The 19,626-nt window shown below is 37.2% G+C and overlaps 2 protein-coding genes across 2 annotated transcripts; both read left to right on the top strand.

Moving 5' to 3' along the window:
• The first annotated feature begins 3,117 nt into the window (after positions 1–3,117).
• LOC101436650 (keratin-associated protein 21-1-like) lies at positions 3,118–3,390 on the top strand. Its single transcript, XM_071214494.1, has one exon. It carries the CDS (start codon positions 3,118–3,120, stop codon positions 3,388–3,390), a length of 273 nt encoding a protein of 90 aa, XP_071070595.1.
• A 12,210-nt stretch (positions 3,391–15,600) lies between these two features.
• LOC101436244 (keratin-associated protein 21-1-like) lies at positions 15,601–15,945 on the top strand. Its single transcript, XM_004468645.1, has one exon. It carries the CDS (start codon positions 15,601–15,603, stop codon positions 15,943–15,945), a length of 345 nt encoding a protein of 114 aa, XP_004468702.1.
• The last annotated feature ends 3,681 nt before the right edge of the window (positions 15,946–19,626 follow it).

Raw genomic sequence — 19,626 nt, 5'->3', positions numbered from 1 at the left:
AAATATTAGAAATAATGCAATCGAGATAGAAACCTATTTCAATAGACAGAAACATTGTAACCTGAAGACAGGTGTTATTCATGATAATGAAAGGCAAAAGGCCTATTACAGGCAATTTGTAAGTAGAATTTAGAGTTCTGAATTTCAAGGATGATGAAAAAGGGAAGAAAGCAGAGAAAAGAATGACATGGGTTTTATTTTCTCTACCCTTCTTGTTAAGAATGATATATAGCAGACTGATTAAATTAGAGCAGGGAACAATATTAGAGAAAATCAGTATAAAGAATTCTCAACTGAAGGAAAAATATCTAATAATGAACGTTCTTTGAAAATGAAATTGGCAGCTTTATGAAAAATCCCTTTTGAAGTCCTGGATCACCACTCATTCCTTGATTATTACAATTTGAGTATCCAGCAGAAGCAATGATCTACCTGAGTTTGTATTTTCTACCAACATCAATTTCATAGTTGCTTTAGTAGATACTAATTTTAAGTTTCAGAGCTTATTTGTTTCTGAAAACGGTGATTTAAATGCAATTTAGACAAGCAAGATAAGAAAAAGAAAAATGTTGCCCTCTTTTTTTTTGAAATGCGTGTTTGGTGGAAGAAAGGTTGAATGTTGCGTTTGGCATAAGAAAGGGTATGTTTGGATTTGACATCTATAAATAGAAGCTTATATAGAGGCAGGGCATCTTAGTTTGCTAGGGCTGCTATCAGGAATACCAGAGAATGTGCTGGCTTAAATAAAAGAAATATGTAGTCTCACAGTTTTGGAGGCTAGAAATCCAACATCGAGACCAGCATTTTTCAGTCTATAGTATTCTGCTATTGGCTCAGTCTCTTCCTCCATCACATGGTGAGCTGTCTCTCCCTGTCTACTCCTCCTTCTCTTCCTGATCAGTCATCTTCTTATAAGGACTCCAGTCACAATGCATCAAGGCTCACCCTCATTCTGTTTGGGCTCACTTTAATAACATATCAAAATTTCCTCTTTACAAATGGGTTCACACCCACAGGACCAGGGCTTAGGTCACAAACTAGTCTTTGTTGGGGTTTATTAAATCCCCAAGCCAGTGTTTCTAATCTTTGGTCCTATTGATATTTCAAATTAGATAATTTTTCATTGCTGGGGACTTTGTTTGATTGTTATTTTGTGATTGTAGGTGGATTAGCAGCACCCCAGATGTTGACCGACTGGAACACCAGCAGCACCACTCTTTCCAATTGTGAAAATCGTAAATATCTCTAGACATGACCAATGTCTCCAAGAGTGCAAAATAGGTCTATTTTCAGAACCACTTATTATAGATACGCCAAAGGTTTCATGAAAATTTTTAAATTAAATTAAATTTTTTCTTGTAGTTGGAAAGAAACTACTCAGTACCACATTTGTGTGGTACTGAGGGGAGGATTAGATCGTCTTCTTTTGGGAGAGCTGCTTGATTTGTACAGATGGTTTGTGTTGAGACATCATGTGATTTACCTTTGCAAACATTCAGTTCACAAGACAGAACTTTGAATATGGCTTAGGCTCAGTGCCTGTGGAATTCAGCTGAGGTGTTCAATGAAGGCCAGACAAGGCAAATGACAATACTGAGTTGGTGTGTATTATTATTTTGAAATATTTTTGGAGATGGGAAAATCCCAATGTAAAAAGTTATGGGTATTTGGGTAGTGGGTTGGAAATTGGATAATTTGATTGGAAGAGTAGATAGAAGTAAGTAGATTTGTGGTTCTACTCAGTGGCTTAAAAGTGGTCTTGGAACACCAAAATGAGATTTTAAAGTTACAGACGTTCTATGAAACTGGAAAGCATTGGTTGGGGTTCCTCCATTTCTGTGGTAACAGTGAGGGAAGGCATCCTTCAGGAAGTGATGGCAGATCTGAGATATGAAGGTTTGTAGCTAAGAATTGAGGGCAACAATAAAGTACTAATAGCAAAATGTATAATACACATATACCTCTTTTACATATTGAAAAGATTAAGGGTGACTGTGAGCATTAGTGAGAAGAAAGGAAAAATATATTTCCAAAATCATGATGAAAATATTTGTGGAAAATTGAGAACTTTGAGTAAAGAAGTATTTTTGCAAACTTTGAATGAGTAGAGTGAAATACACTTAATTAGAGGAAAAATATTTTTCTGCTACCTTATGCTGTGAAAGTTTTAGGAATTTGAGGGTGGGCTTGTTGTCAGCATCCTAAAACACATCCACTCTCCTTCAATTTCTAAGCTAAATGTGCAAGGAACAATGTGAGAGGAGAAAAAATGGTTTATTAAATTCTATGAATGTATCCATATAACATAATGCAACTCTCTGATGAAATCTGCTTTGGAGAAAAGAGCTTAAGGTTCTGGTAGAGATTTTATACTTCCTTATCTAAATTAAGTTGGTTAGACTTTAAAAGTCTCCACATCCTAATTACAAGTACAACTAAAAATAATGTGGATGAAAGGAGGGCTTACATACCTCTTCAAGACCTAATGTTGGCTGATGTATGGAACAGAGAAATGTAAGAAAAATAATCACATATAGCAAACTGTTTCCATGGCCATAAGCAACAAGAGAATCACTGGAAATCCTTGGCTTTGACTTCTCAGATGCTGAAGTCTTTTTTGGACTTAGAGGGGAATGGGTGAAGTGGGAAAGTGAAGAGTTGGTGGGGGAGCTTGACAAGTAGTTGCAATGGTTCAAGAAAGGATGAGTATTCTCTTCACGAGTCCATTTTAGTAAAGAGGTCCAAAAAATGTCTATATATCCCTCCTAATCTTGTGATAAAATATTAAAAAACTAATGGTAGGCAGTTTTGAAATAGATATCAATTATACCTTTTGGGCAGATGATTTCTTTGAGATAATTCTGTGGCAGAGCAAATTAAGATGACGTTTTCTAAATAAAATCAGAGTCTTCAAAAATAATGAGTTCATTTTTAGCAAACTATTTTGCCAACAAAGACTGGCACATAATAGTTTAAATATTTGCTGGCCAAGTCAGAGAATGAATGGTATGCTCTGCCAATTTCTGTCGGTATATAAAGGTCTCAGGGTGGTAAGAGCTATCATCACTTAACGAACCTTCCAAGTGCAACCCACTTGAAATCTCTCACCTTGAAAACATGTGTTGTAACTACTACGGCAACTCCTGTGGCTATGGCTGTGGCTATGGCTGTGGCTATGGCCCCTATTATGGTTGTGGCTATGGAAGTGGCTATGGCTGTGGATACGGCTCTCGCTATGGCTGTGGCTATGGAAGTGGCTATGGCTGTGGCTATGGGACTGGCTATGGCTGTGGATATGGTTCCAGCTATGGTTGTGGATACGGCTCTGGCTATGGATGCTGTGGCTACCGGCCAGCTTGCTACAGAAGATGCTATTCTTCTTGCTGCTAGAACATCTCCAGCTGAGCACCATTTGTTTTTGAAATGGCACTTTTAGTACCATTCTTATCCAGGATCCTTACCCAACTTTTCTCTATTCAAAATACTGCATGCTTGACTGATGCTTTACCTCTAAGAACCATTTTTTATCAGAGCATCTGTGGAGCCAGAGGCTGCATGGTATCCTTTCATTATTTTTCAATGTGATCTCATTCTCCTTTGATTTCTGATTCTCTGTTAATACTTTGTTGATGACTGTAACATCCTACAATTAGGAAACACTCTTATTGTCAATAAATATGGTTCTCTGTTTCTAACAGAGCATTGTTTATTTTCTTGTGAATTACTCATTACTTGAGAGGCCATGGCAGCTTTTGACATTGGGCAAACAGTATGTTGACTGAACCTTAAGTTCTTCATTGATATAATACAACCATTTTTTCTTATACCTATACTGTAAATAATGTCTTCTCCATCTCTTTCTCATAACTCATGTGGTCAGGCCCACATATACCAAGGAACAAATCACAGAGTTTTTCAGAACTCTGCTACAGACATGGTGTTAGTTCTAAGAAAGGAGTTAGAGGGCATAAAGAGGATAAATGACACCTATTCAGGAGGTTATAACAAAAGTCACAAAGATAGAAGATAAGATCTGAGTATAATTTAGTGGAGGGGATAGTTCAGAGATATTGATAAGTTAGAAGCAGACTTATATGGCAAGCATGAGAAGAAAAATCCTAAGAAAATTATAAGTTAGAAGAAAAATATGCAATCATGTCTTCTGATTTTCATTTACAGGTAGACATCTTTGTTTTTATATTTGGAGGTTGAAGTATTGATTTAATTCACTTATTCAATAAATATATTTCATTATTTTCAGTAGGCTCCATCCCATTCACTGGTTACACGAAGAAAGAAATTATAAATAGTTTACCACTCTTTTGGAATTTGCATTCAAATAAGTAGCAATAAAAAAAAACGGAGATAAATTCATTTGAAAATATTGCTATGAATTGTAAAAAAACAGTTTAATTGGAAGGAGGGTGTGTATAGAAGTATTAGATGGTTCAGATAGTTATTTTCAAATTGTGACATTTGAACTGTTACCTGATAATAAAAATATGCCACACACAAAGAAAGGCTCAAAAGGGCAGTAACAAGTGCAAAGTGATCATATTTACATTCTGATATGGCAGGTGGTTTCACACATTTTCAGATGGAAACAAGCAAGGTGAGGGCCTAATGGAGCTCTCTTTGGATTGGGGTAGATTTGACAACAGAGTAAAAGCCTGACCTAGCTAATACTTCACTTTTTGAACAAGAGGTTGGTGCTTTGTTGGTTTGATATTAATGGCCTTTCTTCATCTGACCATAGACAAGTTTAACATTTAAATGTTAACATCACACAAAGCCTTTCAGATACAGTAGCAATCATATTTTCAGAGCAGTGAAAAACCTGTCACTGTCCCATCTCTATGTCAGGCATCACAGAAAAAGTTTGACTCTCTGAGGTTCCTGGGGCTAGGAAATCCCCCAAATTTGCAGACTCCAAAGAAGATAGTCCTGCATTTCAAGTCTGTGTGGGAGTGAGACTAATCCCAGGACTTCATTTAGGATAACTGGTGAACATATGTTTGACTTTATCCATCCATTTTTTATTGGAAAAATGATTGAGTGTAAATTATGCCACAGACAATGTACTCAGAAATGGTTTTCCAGGATGTGCAGTATACAGAATTTTTTTTTGGTCTTGATGGGTCAGTTTTCAGAAATCTGAAGTGAAATTATTTGAAATAATGCAATCTAGATAGAAGTCTATTTCAATAATCCAGGGACATTATACACTAAAGGTGGATGTTGTCAATGATAATGAAAGTCAAAGTGTCTATTCCAGGGAATTTGTGAAGTAGAATTTAGAGTTACAGATTTCATTGAGGTCAGAAAGGGAAAGAAAGCAAAAAGGACAAAAACATGGAATTAGGATTTATTTTTTATACCTTTATTATTAAGGATGAAATACAGCAGAGTGATTAGTTTAGATCAGTTACCCAAATCAGAAAACATTGGTACTAAGATTTCTCAACTGAAGGAAAAGTATCTAATAATGAAATTTCTCTGAAAATTAAATAGATACCTTTGTAAATATCCCTGCTAAAGTCATTCAATAAAGTACTAGACCACCACCCATTCCTTGATTGTCAAAATTTGAGGATCCAATGGAAGGAATGATCTTCCTGAGTTTATATTACCTATCAATTTTGATTCCACGAATATTTTAGTAATCATTTTAAAATTTAGAGGTTACCCTATTTTTAAGAATGGTTATTTAAATAAAATTTAGGCAAGTAGGATAAGGAAAGAAAATCTTTCTCTCCCTATCTCTTTTTTTTGAATGTGTGTTTGGTGGAAGGAAGTTTGAATGTTGAGTATAGAGTGAGAAGAAAGGGTATGTTTAGATTTGGACATCTCTAAATAGAAATTTATTTATAGATGCAGTATGTCTTAGTTTTCCAGGGTTGCTAACATAAATACCAAAGAATGGTTCAGCTTAAATAATAGGCATTTATTGTCTCACAGTTTTGGAGACTAGAAGGCCAACATGAAGGTTATCAGCAGGCCTGGGCTTCGTTTTGTAGCACTCTAGCATTAGCTCATTCTCTGCCTCTGTCACATGGCTATTTGTCTCTCTTTGTCTCCTCCAATGTCTCTTCCTGATCAGTAATCTCCTGATAAAGTCCCCAGTCATAATGGATCAAGGCCCAACCTCATTCACTCGGCCTCATTTTAACTAATAATATCCATAGCTCCTTTTTACAAATGGGTTTATAGCCATAGTGCTGGGGATTGGACTCTGACATGTCTTTTGTGAGGTATTGATCAATCACCAATACAGGGTTTTAGACTTTGGCAGTATTGATATTTCGGATAATTATTTGTGCTGGGAGGCTTTGTTTATTTGTTTTTTTATGCATTGTAGCATAAATAACAGTATCCGTGGTATCTACCCACTCCTCTAAACACCAGTGCCACCAATCCTTCAAATTGTGAGAACCAAAAACACCTGCAGACATTTCCAATGTCTCCAGGAGAGAAAAATTGGCCTTTGTCTGATCCCTTGTTATAGATACACCCATAGGTCCATAATTTCTATTTTTCTTTTAGTGTGGAAATAAGGTGGTTCCTGTGGCAAGGCTGCAAATAGTTTATATAGCAATTGAGGGGAGGACTAGATCACCTTCTTTTAGAGAACCACTTGATTTGTGCAGGTGATTGATGCTGGGACAAGAACTACCATGATTTATCTTTTTTTTTTTAAGATTTTTTATTTATTTATCTATCTATCTATCTATCTATTTATTTATTTATTTATCTCTCTCTCTCCCTCCCTCCCCTTCCCCCCCCCCCCACCCCGGTTGTCTGTTTTCTGTGTCTATTTGCTGCATCTTCTTTGTCTGCTTTTGTTGTCGTCAGCGGCACAGGAATCTGTGTTCCTTTTCATTGTGTCATCTTGTTGTGTCAGCTGTCCATGTGTGCAGCACCATTCCTGGGCAGGCTGCACTTTCTTTCGTCCTGGGCAGCTCTCCTTACCGGGCGTACTCCTTGTGCGTGGGGCTCCCCTACAGGGAGGACACCCCTACGTGGCAGGGCACTCCTTGTGCGCATCAGCACTGCTCATGGGCCAGCTCCACACAGGTCTAGGAGGCCTGGAGTTTGAACCGGGGACCTCCCATGTGGTAGACGGACGCCCCAACCACTGGGCCAAGTCCGTGGTAGATGGACGCCCTAACCACTGGGCCAAGTCTGCCGCTCCCGTGATTTGTCTTTGAAAACTTCCAGTTCCCAAGACAGCACTTTGCCAATGACTTGTGCCCAGCACTTGTGAAATTCAGCTAAGGTACTCAAGGAAAGCCAGGCAAGGCAAACAACAGAATTGTGTATGTAGTTATTATTATAGTAAAGTTATTTATAGAAGTAGGAAAAACCAAATATATGGATTCTGGGGTAGTGGAGTGAAAATTGAATTTCTGACTGTAAGAAGGAATGGAGGTGAGTGGACCTGAGTCCTGTTTGTAGGCTTAAATGTGGTATCAGGTCACCAGAACTAGATTTTAAGAAATAGGCTTTAGGGCTCCTGGAAAGCTGTGTGTGGGGAGCCCTAATATTGTTTCTATATCCTGCCACATTCTGCAATGGCAGTAGGGGAAGTATCCTGCAGGAGGTGTCACATCTGAGTTTTGATGTATAAATAGAAGGTTTGTAATCAAGAACTGAAGATAGCAAGGAAAATATTAATGGGAGAAGGAATGATATTCTTATTCTTCTTTCATGGATTGAAAAGATTAATTGTGATAGGTTTCATTAATGAGAAGAAAGGAAAAAATACATTTTTGAATGATGACAATTTTTGTAGAAGATTGGGAATTTTTGGTAAATGAGTAATTTTGAAAACATTGAATGAGAAGAGTAAAATGTTCATATACATAAAGAACAGTGTTCATTTTTGCTCTACTTTATGAGATGAAAGCGTAAGTAGTTCAAGGTAAGCTTTTGCTGTCAGCATCCTAAAGGTTATTCAGTCTTCAGCTTCTGATCTAAATTTTAAAGCAACAGTTGTGATGGGAGAAGAAATAGCTCTTTATTAAATTCTAGGCCTGTCAATATATTATTGTGCAAAACTCTGATGGCATCTGCATTGATGAAAGAGTTTAAGTTTCTGGTCTAAGATTTTCTACTTTTTCATCCAAATTATGTTAGCTAGTCTTTTAGAGGTTCCACATCCCAGTTACATTGAACTGGAAAAAATGTGAGAAAAGGAGGATTTTCCTGTCTCTTCAGGAACTCAGTTTTTTGGTGTATGGAAATGTAAGTAACTACCGACTTGCACATAGTAAACTGTTTCCACAATCATAAGCAATAAGAGACACACTGGATGTCCTAGGATTTGAATTCTCACATATTGAATTGTTTCTTGTACTTTAAGGAGATTTGTGAAAGGTGAAATGGGGAAGTGCAAGGTTGGTGGGTGAGGTGTCACTATAGTTAGAATGGTTCAGGAAAAAGACAGGAGTATTCATTTCCTTATTGCATTTTAGGGAAGAGGAAAGAGGAAGTGTGCAAAAATTCCCGGCATGCCCCCAAAACCTTGTTGTATCAGATTATATAATTAGTGGTAGGAGGTTTTAGAAGTGGATATCAGTTATACTTTTAGACAAATTATTCATTTGAGACAATAATTTGACAGAGGAAATTAAGATGACCCTCTCTAAATAAAAATAGAGTCCCAAAATAATGGGCTCATTTAGAGCGAACTATTACTGTCAGCAGTGACAGGCAAGTAATAGTTTGAATATTTGTTGGCCAAACAGAAAATGAATGGTGTGCTCTGCCAATTTCTGTCAGTATAAAAAGGTCTCAGGGTGGGAGGAGCCATCACCACTGCAGAACCTTTCTCCTTCAACCTACTTGAAATCCTTCATCTTGAAAACATGTGTTGTAACTACTACGGTAACTCCTGTGGCTACGGCTGTGGCTATGGCTGTGGATATGGCCCCTACTATGGTATGGCTGTGGAAGTGGCTATGGCTGTGGCTATGGCTCTGGCTATGGATGCTATAGCTACCAGCCAGTTTGCTACAGAAGATGCTATTTTTCTTGCTGCTAGGACATCATCAGTTGAGCACTGTTTACTCTTGAAATGATACTTCTAAGTACAATTTTGATATAAGGTTCTCTACCCAAGATTTCTATATTCAAAATAATACATTTTTGACTGAGGCTTTACTTCTAAGTACCCATTTCTTAGAATGGCTTCTATGTGGTCAGATGCTGCATGATATCCTCTCATTCTGCATGATATCCTCTCCTGTTTTTCAATGATTAATTAATTTTTCTCTGTTATGACTGCATTGATGACTGTGACAACCTAAAGTTGGGAAACTCTTATTCTCAATAAAAATGGTTCTTTCTTTTTAAGAATTTGTTGAATCATTTCTATGAATTACTCATTTCTTGAGGTGTTATGTCAACTTTCGGGATTTGGCAAACGATATGCTGGTGAACCTTGGGATCTTCATTTATATGACACAATCATTTCTTCTTACACCTGTATCATAAATAGTGTTTTCTCCACCAACTTCCCATATCCCACATTGTTAGGTCCACATACACTGACCACATTTTTAGAATTGTGCTTTAGAGTGCTACTCATACTAGAATGGAGTTAGAAGAGAACGAAGAGGAGGAATGGCACTTTCAGGAGGTTATGTCAAAAGTCACAAGTATAGGAGATGAGACCTAAGTGTTCAAAGGAGTAATTGAATGCAGGAGACAATCCAGGGCTATTGATAAGTAGAAACAGACTTGGGTGGCAAGCATGATGTGTAAAAACCAAAGGAAAGTAGAGCTTAGTAAAGAAATATAATATCATGTCTTCTGTATTTGATTTAAGTGTAGACATCTTTTTTTGGCATATTTTGAGTTTGAATAAATTGATTTAATTCATTATTCAACAAATATATTTGGATATTTTCATTAAACCCCATCCCATACATGGGCTACACAGAAGAAAAAAATTATAAACAGTTTACTGCTTTCTGGGTTGTTTGTACTCAAATAAGTAGAGATAAAAGAGAATAAACTGAGGTAAATTCATTTGAGAATATTGCTATGAATTGAAAAAACAGATAAATGGAAAGGAGAATATATCCTGAAGTATTAGAATTGGAAGTGAGAGATGCATTTTGAAATTGTGTCATATGAACTAAGAGCTAGTGACAAAATAGTTGCTCTTTAAAAGAAAGACTCAAAAGCATGTTTATTAGGTTCTGAGTATGACAGGTGGTTGGAATAGAGCAAGGCCCAGTTATAATAGGGGCCTTTTTTGGATTGGATGCTGATTTGACTGTGGAGTAAAAGCCTGGTCTAGCTACTGGCTTTGTTTTCTGACCCAGAGGGTCTGGTGATTTGTTGGGTTCTGATGTTAATGTCCTTTCCTCATGGCTTACGAGAAGTTTAATATTTAAATGTTACATCACAAAAAGACATTTCGGTTTCAGTAACAACCATACTTCAATCAGCAGCAAAAAATAAAACCTGTCACTGTCTCTCATCTCTATGCCAGGTATCACTGTATAAAGTTTGTCTCTCTTGCAGATTCCAAGGAAGAGAACCCTGCCATTGGATTCAGTGCTGGAGTGAGGCTAAGCCCAGGATTTAAATTAGGCTAACTGATGAACATGTGTTTGACTTAATCCATCCTTTTTTTAAATTGGAAAAACGATTAGTGCAAATTATGCCCTAGACACTGTTTCCAGAACTGGTTATTTTATTCAAGGTGTGCAGAAGAGAGATTATTTTTGTCTTGATGGGCCAGTATTCAGAGATATGAAGCAAAAGTATTAGAAATATTGCAATCTGGATAGAAGGCTATTTCAATAATCCAGGTATATTGTAGTTTGAAGGTGTATGTCGGCAATGATAATGGAAGGGAACGTGTATTCCAGGGAATTTATGAAGTAGAATTTAGAGTTTTGAATTTCAAGAATGAAAGAAAAGGGGAAAATATGATAGGGGATTTATTTCCTGTACCTTTATTGTTAAGGATGAAATACAGAGGATAGCTAGAAAATATACCTATTAAAATTTCTTTGCTTAAGCAGCTCTGAAAATTCTAATACACTAATTGAACTGGTTTTCTATGAATTTAATTTTAGATATTTACTCTTTGTACTTCGATCCCTGAAGGATACTCACCAGACCTTCTAAGTTTTGTTTACAGGAATAAGATAACGTCTCAAAGCAAAATGAGAGAGAATAGAGACAGGGGCACCTTAAGACCCATTAAATATGTAACTTTCCTCAGAGACAAAAAAAATCTTGATATCCTTGAGTGGTTGGCTGAGAAAGGAGTTATGAAGACCTTGCTAAACTCTGGTTAATTAGCCACTGAAACCAAGGACAGGTTTGGCATGCTTGAGACAACACAGGACTGAGAAATTGCACATACCATCCTCAGAAAACCCCCTGGCATCCCTTGTTTTTCTTCTTCCTTATCCCTCTCCTTTGTCTGCATAAACTCTAGCTCCCATTCTCCCTTTGAACTGGTTTTGGGAAGATTCCCCCTGTTCATTGCTTGTGCACACACAATAAATCAACCTGTCACTGAGAAATGTGTTTCTCCTTTGTGGCTCCAGATTGGGCGGGCTCTTCTATTGGAAATAGCCATGCGTACAGTGGCAAGAGGAGTGATTAGATCAGAACAGTGACCAATAGCAGTAAAAAATCAGTACAAAGATTTCTCAAAGGAAGGAAAAATATCTAGTAATGAAAGTTATTTGAAAATGAAATTGGCGGCTTTGTAGAAATTCTTGTTGAAGGCATTCAATAAAGTATTCAATCACTCCTCATTCTTTTCTTGTCAAAATTTGAATATCCAGTAAAGAGAATGATCTTCCTGAGGTTGTATTCCATTCCAACTTGATTTCATGAATGTTTTAGTAGATAATAATTTTAAAATTTAGAGCCCCCTGATTAAAAAAAGGGTGATTTAAATAAAATTTAGACACACAAGTTAAGGAAAAGAAAATCCTTCTTTCCCTCTCTTTCTCTCTCTCTCTCTTTTGATTGCATATTTGGTGGAAGAAAAGTTAAATGTAGAGTACAGAGTAAGAAGAGAGGGTATGTTTGGATTTGGACATCCATAAGTAGAAGCTTATTTATAGATGCAATATGTCTTAGTTTTCCAGAGTTGCCATCACAAATACCACAGAACAGTTTGACTTAAACAACAGGAATTTATTGTCTCACAGTTTTGGAGGCTAGAAGTCCACATTAAGGTATCATCAGGCCTATATTTTCTGTTCTAAAGCATTTTTGTTTTGGCTCCATCTCTTCCTCCATCATATGGTGATCTGTCACCATCTGTCTGCTCCTCTGTGTCTTTCTGATCAGTCATCTTCTTATAAGGACACCTGTCACGATGGATCAAGGTCCATCCTCATTGAGTTTGGGCTCACCTTAACTAATAACATATCCAAAGTTCCTCTTTAGAAGTGCATTTACACTCACAGCACCAGGGCTGAGGACTTGAACAAGTCTTTTGCTGGGGACTTGATCAATCTTCAACATGGGGTTTCTAGACTTTGACATGATATTTCAAACAGGATGACAATTTTGCATTGGGAGCTTTGTTTTTATTTTATTTTTCAATTATCTTTTCTTAAAAGTTAATAGATCACACAAAACGTTACATTTAAAAACATAAGATGTTCCCATATACACCTCTCCCCCCCTCCACCCCCATCAATTTTTTAATTATATTCTTTTGAAGATACATAGATCACAAAAAAAGTTACATTAAAAAAAATAAGAGGTTCTCATATACCCCCCACCCCCCTCACCCCACCCCTCCCACATCAACAACCCCTCTCATCATTGTGGCTCATTCAGCTGCATTTGGTGAATACACCCTGGAGCACTGCTGCACCACACGGACAATAGTTTACATCACAATTTACACTCACTCCCAGTACATTCAGTAGTCTACGGCAGGACATACAATGCCCAGTATCTGTCCCTGCAATATCATTTAGGATAACTCCAAGTCTCATAAATGCCCCCCTATCACATCTCCTCCTCCCTCTTCCTGCCCTTAGCAAGTACCATGGCCGCTTTCTCCACATCAAAGCTACAATTCCTTCCATTATTAGTCACATTAGTTCCATTGTAGAATATCTGTAAGTTGTTTGTTGTTTTTTGCTTTGTAAGATGGATAGCCATATCCGTGGTGTCTACTCTCCACTCTAAATGCAAGTAACAACACCCCTTTTAATTGTGAGAAACATAAATTCTCCAGACATTTCCCAATTTCTTCTGGAGAGAAAAATTGGCCTTGGTTCTGATCCAATTGCATAGATACACCAATAGCTCCATTCTTTCTTTTTTTTCTTGTAGTATGGTAAAAGATGATGCCTGAAGTCAGGCTGTCAAAAGGTACTGGGGTACTGAGGATAGGACATGTCCTTTTATTTTGGAAAGGCTTTTGACTTGCACAGGTGTTCGACGCTGAGACAAGAGCCACACATGATTTATCTTTCCACATTTCCAATTCCCAAGACAGCACTTTTCCAATGGTATGTGGCAAGTGCCTGTGAAATTCAGTTGAGATTTTAAAGGAATGCCTACCATGGCAAACAACAAAATTGGGTGTGTAGTTATTATTAAATTGAAATTATTAATAAAGATGGGAAATGCAAATGTAGAAAAGTCACAGATTCTGGGATGGTGGAGCGAAAATTGCATATTTGAATTAGAAGAATGGGTAGAGGTGTGTAAATTTGTGGTCCTGTTCAATGGCTTAAATGCGGTACTAGAGTAGCAAAGTTATGTTTTAAGGATACAGGCTTTCTTGGATACTGGAAAGTTGTGTGTGTGGGAGACCTGACATTTTTTCTACCTCCCTTCATATTCAGCAATTGTAGTGAGAGAAGGCATCTTGCAGAAAGAGCTGTCAGAACTGAGTTTTGTTTTAGAGGAATAGAGTATGGATTAGAGTGGACTTACTGATATTCTACTTTGGAACTATTGTGATTAGTAATGGAAGAAATTGTAGCATTGATGTGGAGAAAATGGCCATGGTAGCTGCTGAGGGTAGGGAGAGGGAAGAAGAGATATGATGTGGGGGCATTTTCAGGACTTGGAGTTGTCCTGGGTAGGGCATACAATGTCCAGGGAAAGATGATGGACATCGTGTGTTCTGCCATGGCTCACTGGGTGGACTGGGGAAGAGTGTAAACTACAATGTAAACCATTATCCATGCAGTGCAGCAGTGCTCCAAAATGTATTTACCAAATGCAATGAATGTCCCATGATGATGAAAGAGGTTGTTGATTTGGGAAGAGTGGGGTGAGGGGGGTGAGGGTATATAGGGACCCCTTACATTTTTTAATGTAACATTCAAAAAAAAAATAAAGAGAGAAAAAAATAAGTAGAAGGTTTGTAGCTCAGAATTGAGAGTAGCAAGAAAAATATTAATGACAGAATGCTTGATACACTTATTCCTCTTTAATGTGTTGAAAAGATTAAATGTGGTAGAACTGATTAGCAAGAAGAAAGGAAATATTTTGTATTCACAAGTTCATGAAAAATTTTTGCAGAAGATTGAGAACTTTTGGGAAATGAGAAATTTTGAAAAGTTTGAAAAAGTAGAGTGAAATATATGTAGAGGGCAAAGTGCACATTTGTGCTGAATTATGCCATAAAAGTGTAAGGAGTTGAAGGTGGGCTTTTGCTGTCAGCATTCTAAAGCACATCCATTCTTCTTGAGCTTCTGAGCTAAATGTTCAAGAAACAGTAATGATAGGAGAGGAAAAATGATGTATTAAATCTGGCAATGTATCTGTACATCATAAAGCAAAATTGATAAAGTCCACATTGGGGTAAGACCTTAAGTTTCTGGTATAACTGAGAATTTCTGCTTCTTCATCCAATCTATGTTGCTTAATCTTTTAGAAGTTCCACATCCAAACTAGTTATATAACTAGAAAAATTATGGGGACAAGGCGGGCTTCCCTGCCTCTTCATGAACTCAGTTTTCTGGTGCATAGAAAGAAGAAATATAAGAAAATAATTCACTAGCATATAGCAAACTGTTTCCACAACCATAAAAAACAAGAAACACAGTGGGTGTCCATGACCGAATTCTCACATTTGAAGTGTTCCTTGTACTTTATTGAGCATTGCAGAAGGATGAAATGGGGAAGTGCAAGGTGAGTGGATGAATTAAGGCAAGTGTTGTAGTGGTTGAAGAAAAAGTATTCATTTTCTTATTCCATTTTTAGGAAAGAGGAAGTGTGTGAAAATTCCCTGCATACCTGTAAAACCTTGTTATATGAAATTATATAATTAGTGATAGGTGGTTTTAGAAATGGATTTCAGTTATACTTTTAGACACATGATTCATTTGAGATGATAATTTGACAGAGGAAATTAAGATGACCCTTTCTAAATAAAAGTGGAATCCAGAAATAATAGATGCATTCTAAGCCAACTATTATTGTCAATAGTGACTGCACATACTATTTTAAATATTTGCTGGCCAAGTCAGAAAATGGTATGCTCTGCCAATTTCTGACTGTATATAAAGGCCTTAGGGAGACAGAAGCCATCATCACTTCAGAACTCTCCTCCTGCACCTGCTGGAAACCCCTCGCCTTGAAAACATGTGTTGTAACTACTACGGCAACTCCTGTGGCTATGGCTGTGGCTATGGCTGTGGATACGGCCCCTATTATGGCTGTGGCTATGGAAGTGGCTATGGCTGTGGCTATGGAAGTGGCTATGGCTGTGGCTATGGCTGTGGATACGGCTCTCGCTATGGCTGTGGCTATGGAAGTGGCTACGGCTGTGGCTATGGAAGTGGCTATGGCTGTGGCTATGGCTGTGGATATGGCTCTCGCTACGGCTGTGGTTATGGGACTGGCTATGGCTGTGGATATGGCTCTGGCTATGGATGCTGTGGCTACCGGCCAACTTGCTACAGAAAATGCTATTCTTCTTGCTGCTAAAACATCACCAGCTGAGCACCGTTTGCTTTTGAAATGATACTTCTAAGGATAATTCTGATGCAAGGTTCTCTACCCAAGAATTTTATATTGAAAATAATGCGTTTTTGGTTAAAGCATTACCTCTAAATACCAATTTCTTAGAAGGTTATCTGTGCAGCCAGAGGCTGTGTAGTGGCCTTTAATTATTTTCCAATGTTAACCTGTTCTCCCTTAATTTTTGCCTCTGTAATGACTGTGTTGATGGCTGTGACTCCCTATAGTTGGAAAATTCTCTTATTGTCAATAAATACAGTTCTTTGCTTCTAACAAATCTTTGCTTTCTTGTAAATATCTCATTTCTTGAGGTGTTATGGCAGCTTTTCAATTTGGACATGCAGTATATTGGGTGAACTTTAGATTATTCATCAATATAATACGAGCATTTCTTCTTATACCTATATCATAACCAATGTGTTCTGCAACTCTCTGTCATATTCCACATGGTCAGGCCCACATACACCCAGGTATAAATCACAGAGCATTTCAGAGCTGTGCTTTGCATGTGATTCTAATGACTATAATAGAGTTAAAAGGGAAAAAGAGGAAGAACGACACCTATTCAGGAGGTTATGACAGAAGTCACAAGGATAAGGGAAGGGGTCTGAGTATTGAAAAGAGGAATGAATTAAAGACATAGGCCAAGGTTATTGAAAAGTTAGAATGAGTCACAGTGTTAATCATGGGGAATAAATCCCTAAGGAAAGTATAAGAGAAATATAATATGTCATCTGGATTGATTTAAGTGTGTATGTCTTATTGTGCATATTTTGAGGTTGGGGAAATGGATTTAATTCATTTATTCGACAAATGTATTTCATTATGTTCAATAGGCCCCATCTCATATACTGGCTACAGAGAAGAAAAATTATGAATAGTTAACTGTTTGCTGGGTGTTTACATTCAAATAAGTAGTTATAAAAAAAAGAACTAAGATCAATTCATTTGACAATATTGCTATGAATTGAAAAAACAGATTAATGAAAAGGAAAGCATGTACTGAAGGATTACAGATAGGTCAGAGAATTATTTTAAAATTACAAATTTTGAAATCTTATCTGATGACAAAAAGGTGCTACTTACAAAGACAGAATCAAAAGGACAGCAGCAACTGCAGAGTGAAGAGACTTGCTCATTACGTTTTTGTGATGCTCAGGTGGTTTTCCCCCTTTTTCAGTTGGAAACAAGTGAGGTCAGTACCAAATGTGGGCTGTTTGGATTAAGTGCAGATTTGAGAGTAGAGTAAAAGCCTCTTTGAGCTACATGCTTCACTTTCTGATTGTATTAGTCAGTCAAAGGGGTACTGATGCAAAGGACCAAAAATCTGTTTGCTTTTATAAAGGGTATTTATTTGGGTACAGTTCTAAAGCCCTAAAGAGTCCAACTCAAATTTCCATAAGACGTACTTTCTCACCAAAGTCTGTTGCCACATATTAAAGCAAGATGTTGAGGGATCTCTGCCTGGTCTCTCCTTCTTCCTTCCTCTTAAGGCTCCATGGGCCCAGCTTCTTCTGATCTCAGCTGTAGACTGGCACAGGGCTCGTCTCTCAGGGCTCTCTGTATCAGTCAGGCATAGGGCTCTTTTCTTTCCAGGGTTTATCAGCTGCTCTATTCTATTCAGCTGCGAACTGTCAGGCAAATGGCTAATCTCTCTTCCTGGGGCTGCAGGATCAAACTTCTTGCCTCTTCCATGGAGCTCTCTCTCTTTTTGTGTATCTCCTTGAGTAAGTGTCCCTTTCTATCACATCACCAAGTGGGAGGGGACTCAACCGTTAATCACGTCCTACTGATGTGGGTGAATCAACGTCCTAATTCTTTATCAAGTAAACTTAAAACCTTTGAAATTGATGCAATCCAAGGGTATCCCACACAGAGGAACAGATCAGTTTACAAACATAACTTTTCTCTTTTTTCGGGATGCATAAATAATATCAAACGGTCACACTGATTTATTTATGGGGTTCTGGCATTAATGTCCTTTCCTCACTGACCAAGCAGAAGTTGAACATTTAAATGTTATATCACAAAAGCCTTTACAGATTCAAAAGTAATAATATTTCAATCATTGGTGACATCTGGACCTTGGTCACTGTTTCATCTCCATATTAGGCATCACTGTATGAAGTCTGTCTCTCTAAGGTCCCCAGGTTTTGGAAACACCCATAAAGTGTCTGACTCCAAGGAAGATGGCTCTGCCATCGATGTTAATTTTAGAATGAGGCTATGTGCAGGATCTAAATTAAGCTAACTGATGAATGAGTGTTTTACTTAATCTATTCTTTTTTTGTAATAATGAATTTATTTTTAGAGAAGTTTTAGATTTACATTTACAGAAAAATTATACCTAAATTATATGGAATCCCCAAATAACCGCTGCTATACCCATGCACATCATTCCCTCTGTTATTAACATCACAGTTTAGTGTGGGACATTTGTTACAATTGATAAACCAATATCGAAGCATTGGTACTAACCAAAGTCTATAGTTTTTTCCCTGGAAAAATTTGATTGAGTGCAAATTATGCCATAGAACTTTACTCAGAACTGGTTATCCAAGGGTTTTCAGGTTAGAGATTAGTTTTGTCTTCTTGGGCCAGTATTCACAGATATGAAGGGAAAGTATTAGAAGCCATGTGATCCAAATAGAATTCTATTTTAACAATCCAGGAACATAGTAGCCTGAAGGTTGATATTGGCGATAAATTAAAGGCAAAGCATCTGTTCCAGGAAATTTGTTAAGTAGATGTAGAATTTTCTATTTCAAGAATGACAGAAAAGGAAAGAAAGGAATGGGAAAAATTGGAAGGAGAATCTATGTTTTGTACCCTTCTTGACAAGCATGAAATACACCAGTGTGATAAAAACTAGTCCAGTGACTGATATCAGAAGAAATTTGCATGAAGTTTTCTTAACTCAAGGAAAAATATCTAATAATGAAATTCACTACAAATGAAATCAGCAGCTTTAAAAAAACCACTGTTGAAGGTGTTCAATAAAGTACTGGACTGCCATCTTTACTTTGTTGTCAAAATTTGAATATCCAGTAGAAGGAATGATATTCCTAAATTTGTATACCTTACCAACTTGGATTTCATGAAAGTTTTTGTAGATAATTATTCAAAATATAAAGACTGCTTGATTTCAAAACAGGTGATTTAAATAAAATTTATTCAAATACAATAAGGAAAAAAACATCTCTCTCTTTTTTATTTTTTTGAGTTTGGATTGTCAGAAAGAATGTTGAATGTTGAGTGCAGAGTGAGAAGAGAGTATATGTTTGGAGTTGGACATCTATAAATAGAAGCTTATTTATAGATGTAATATGTCTTAGTTGTTCACAGTTGCTATTACAAATACCACAGAATGGGTTGGCTTAATTAACAGGAATTTATTGCCTCACAGTTTTGGAGGCTACAAGGCCAACATCAAGATATCAGCATTTTCAATTCTGTAACATTCTGGGGTTGGCTTATCCTCTGCTTCCATCACATGGTGATCTGTCTCTGTCTCCTCCTCTGTCTCTTTCTGCTCAGTCATCTCCTTATAAGGACTCCAGACATAATGCATGAAGGTCAACTCTCATTCACTTTGACCTTATCTTAATTAATAACATATCCAAATTCCTCTTTAAAAATAATCACTCT

This window comes from Dasypus novemcinctus, chromosome 4, assembly GCF_030445035.2.
Source record: "Dasypus novemcinctus isolate mDasNov1 chromosome 4, mDasNov1.1.hap2, whole genome shotgun sequence".
NCBI lineage: Eukaryota > Metazoa > Chordata > Mammalia > Cingulata > Dasypodidae > Dasypus > Dasypus novemcinctus.
This window is presented reverse-complemented; position numbering and strand designations above follow the sequence as displayed.

Coding starts and splice junctions, on each gene's coding strand:
- LOC101436244 (XM_004468645.1), top strand. CDS start 15,601: ATGTGTTGTAACTACTACGGCAACTCCTGTGGCTATGGCTGTGGCTAT.
- LOC101436650 (XM_071214494.1), top strand. CDS start 3,118: ATGTGTTGTAACTACTACGGCAACTCCTGTGGCTATGGCTGTGGCTAT.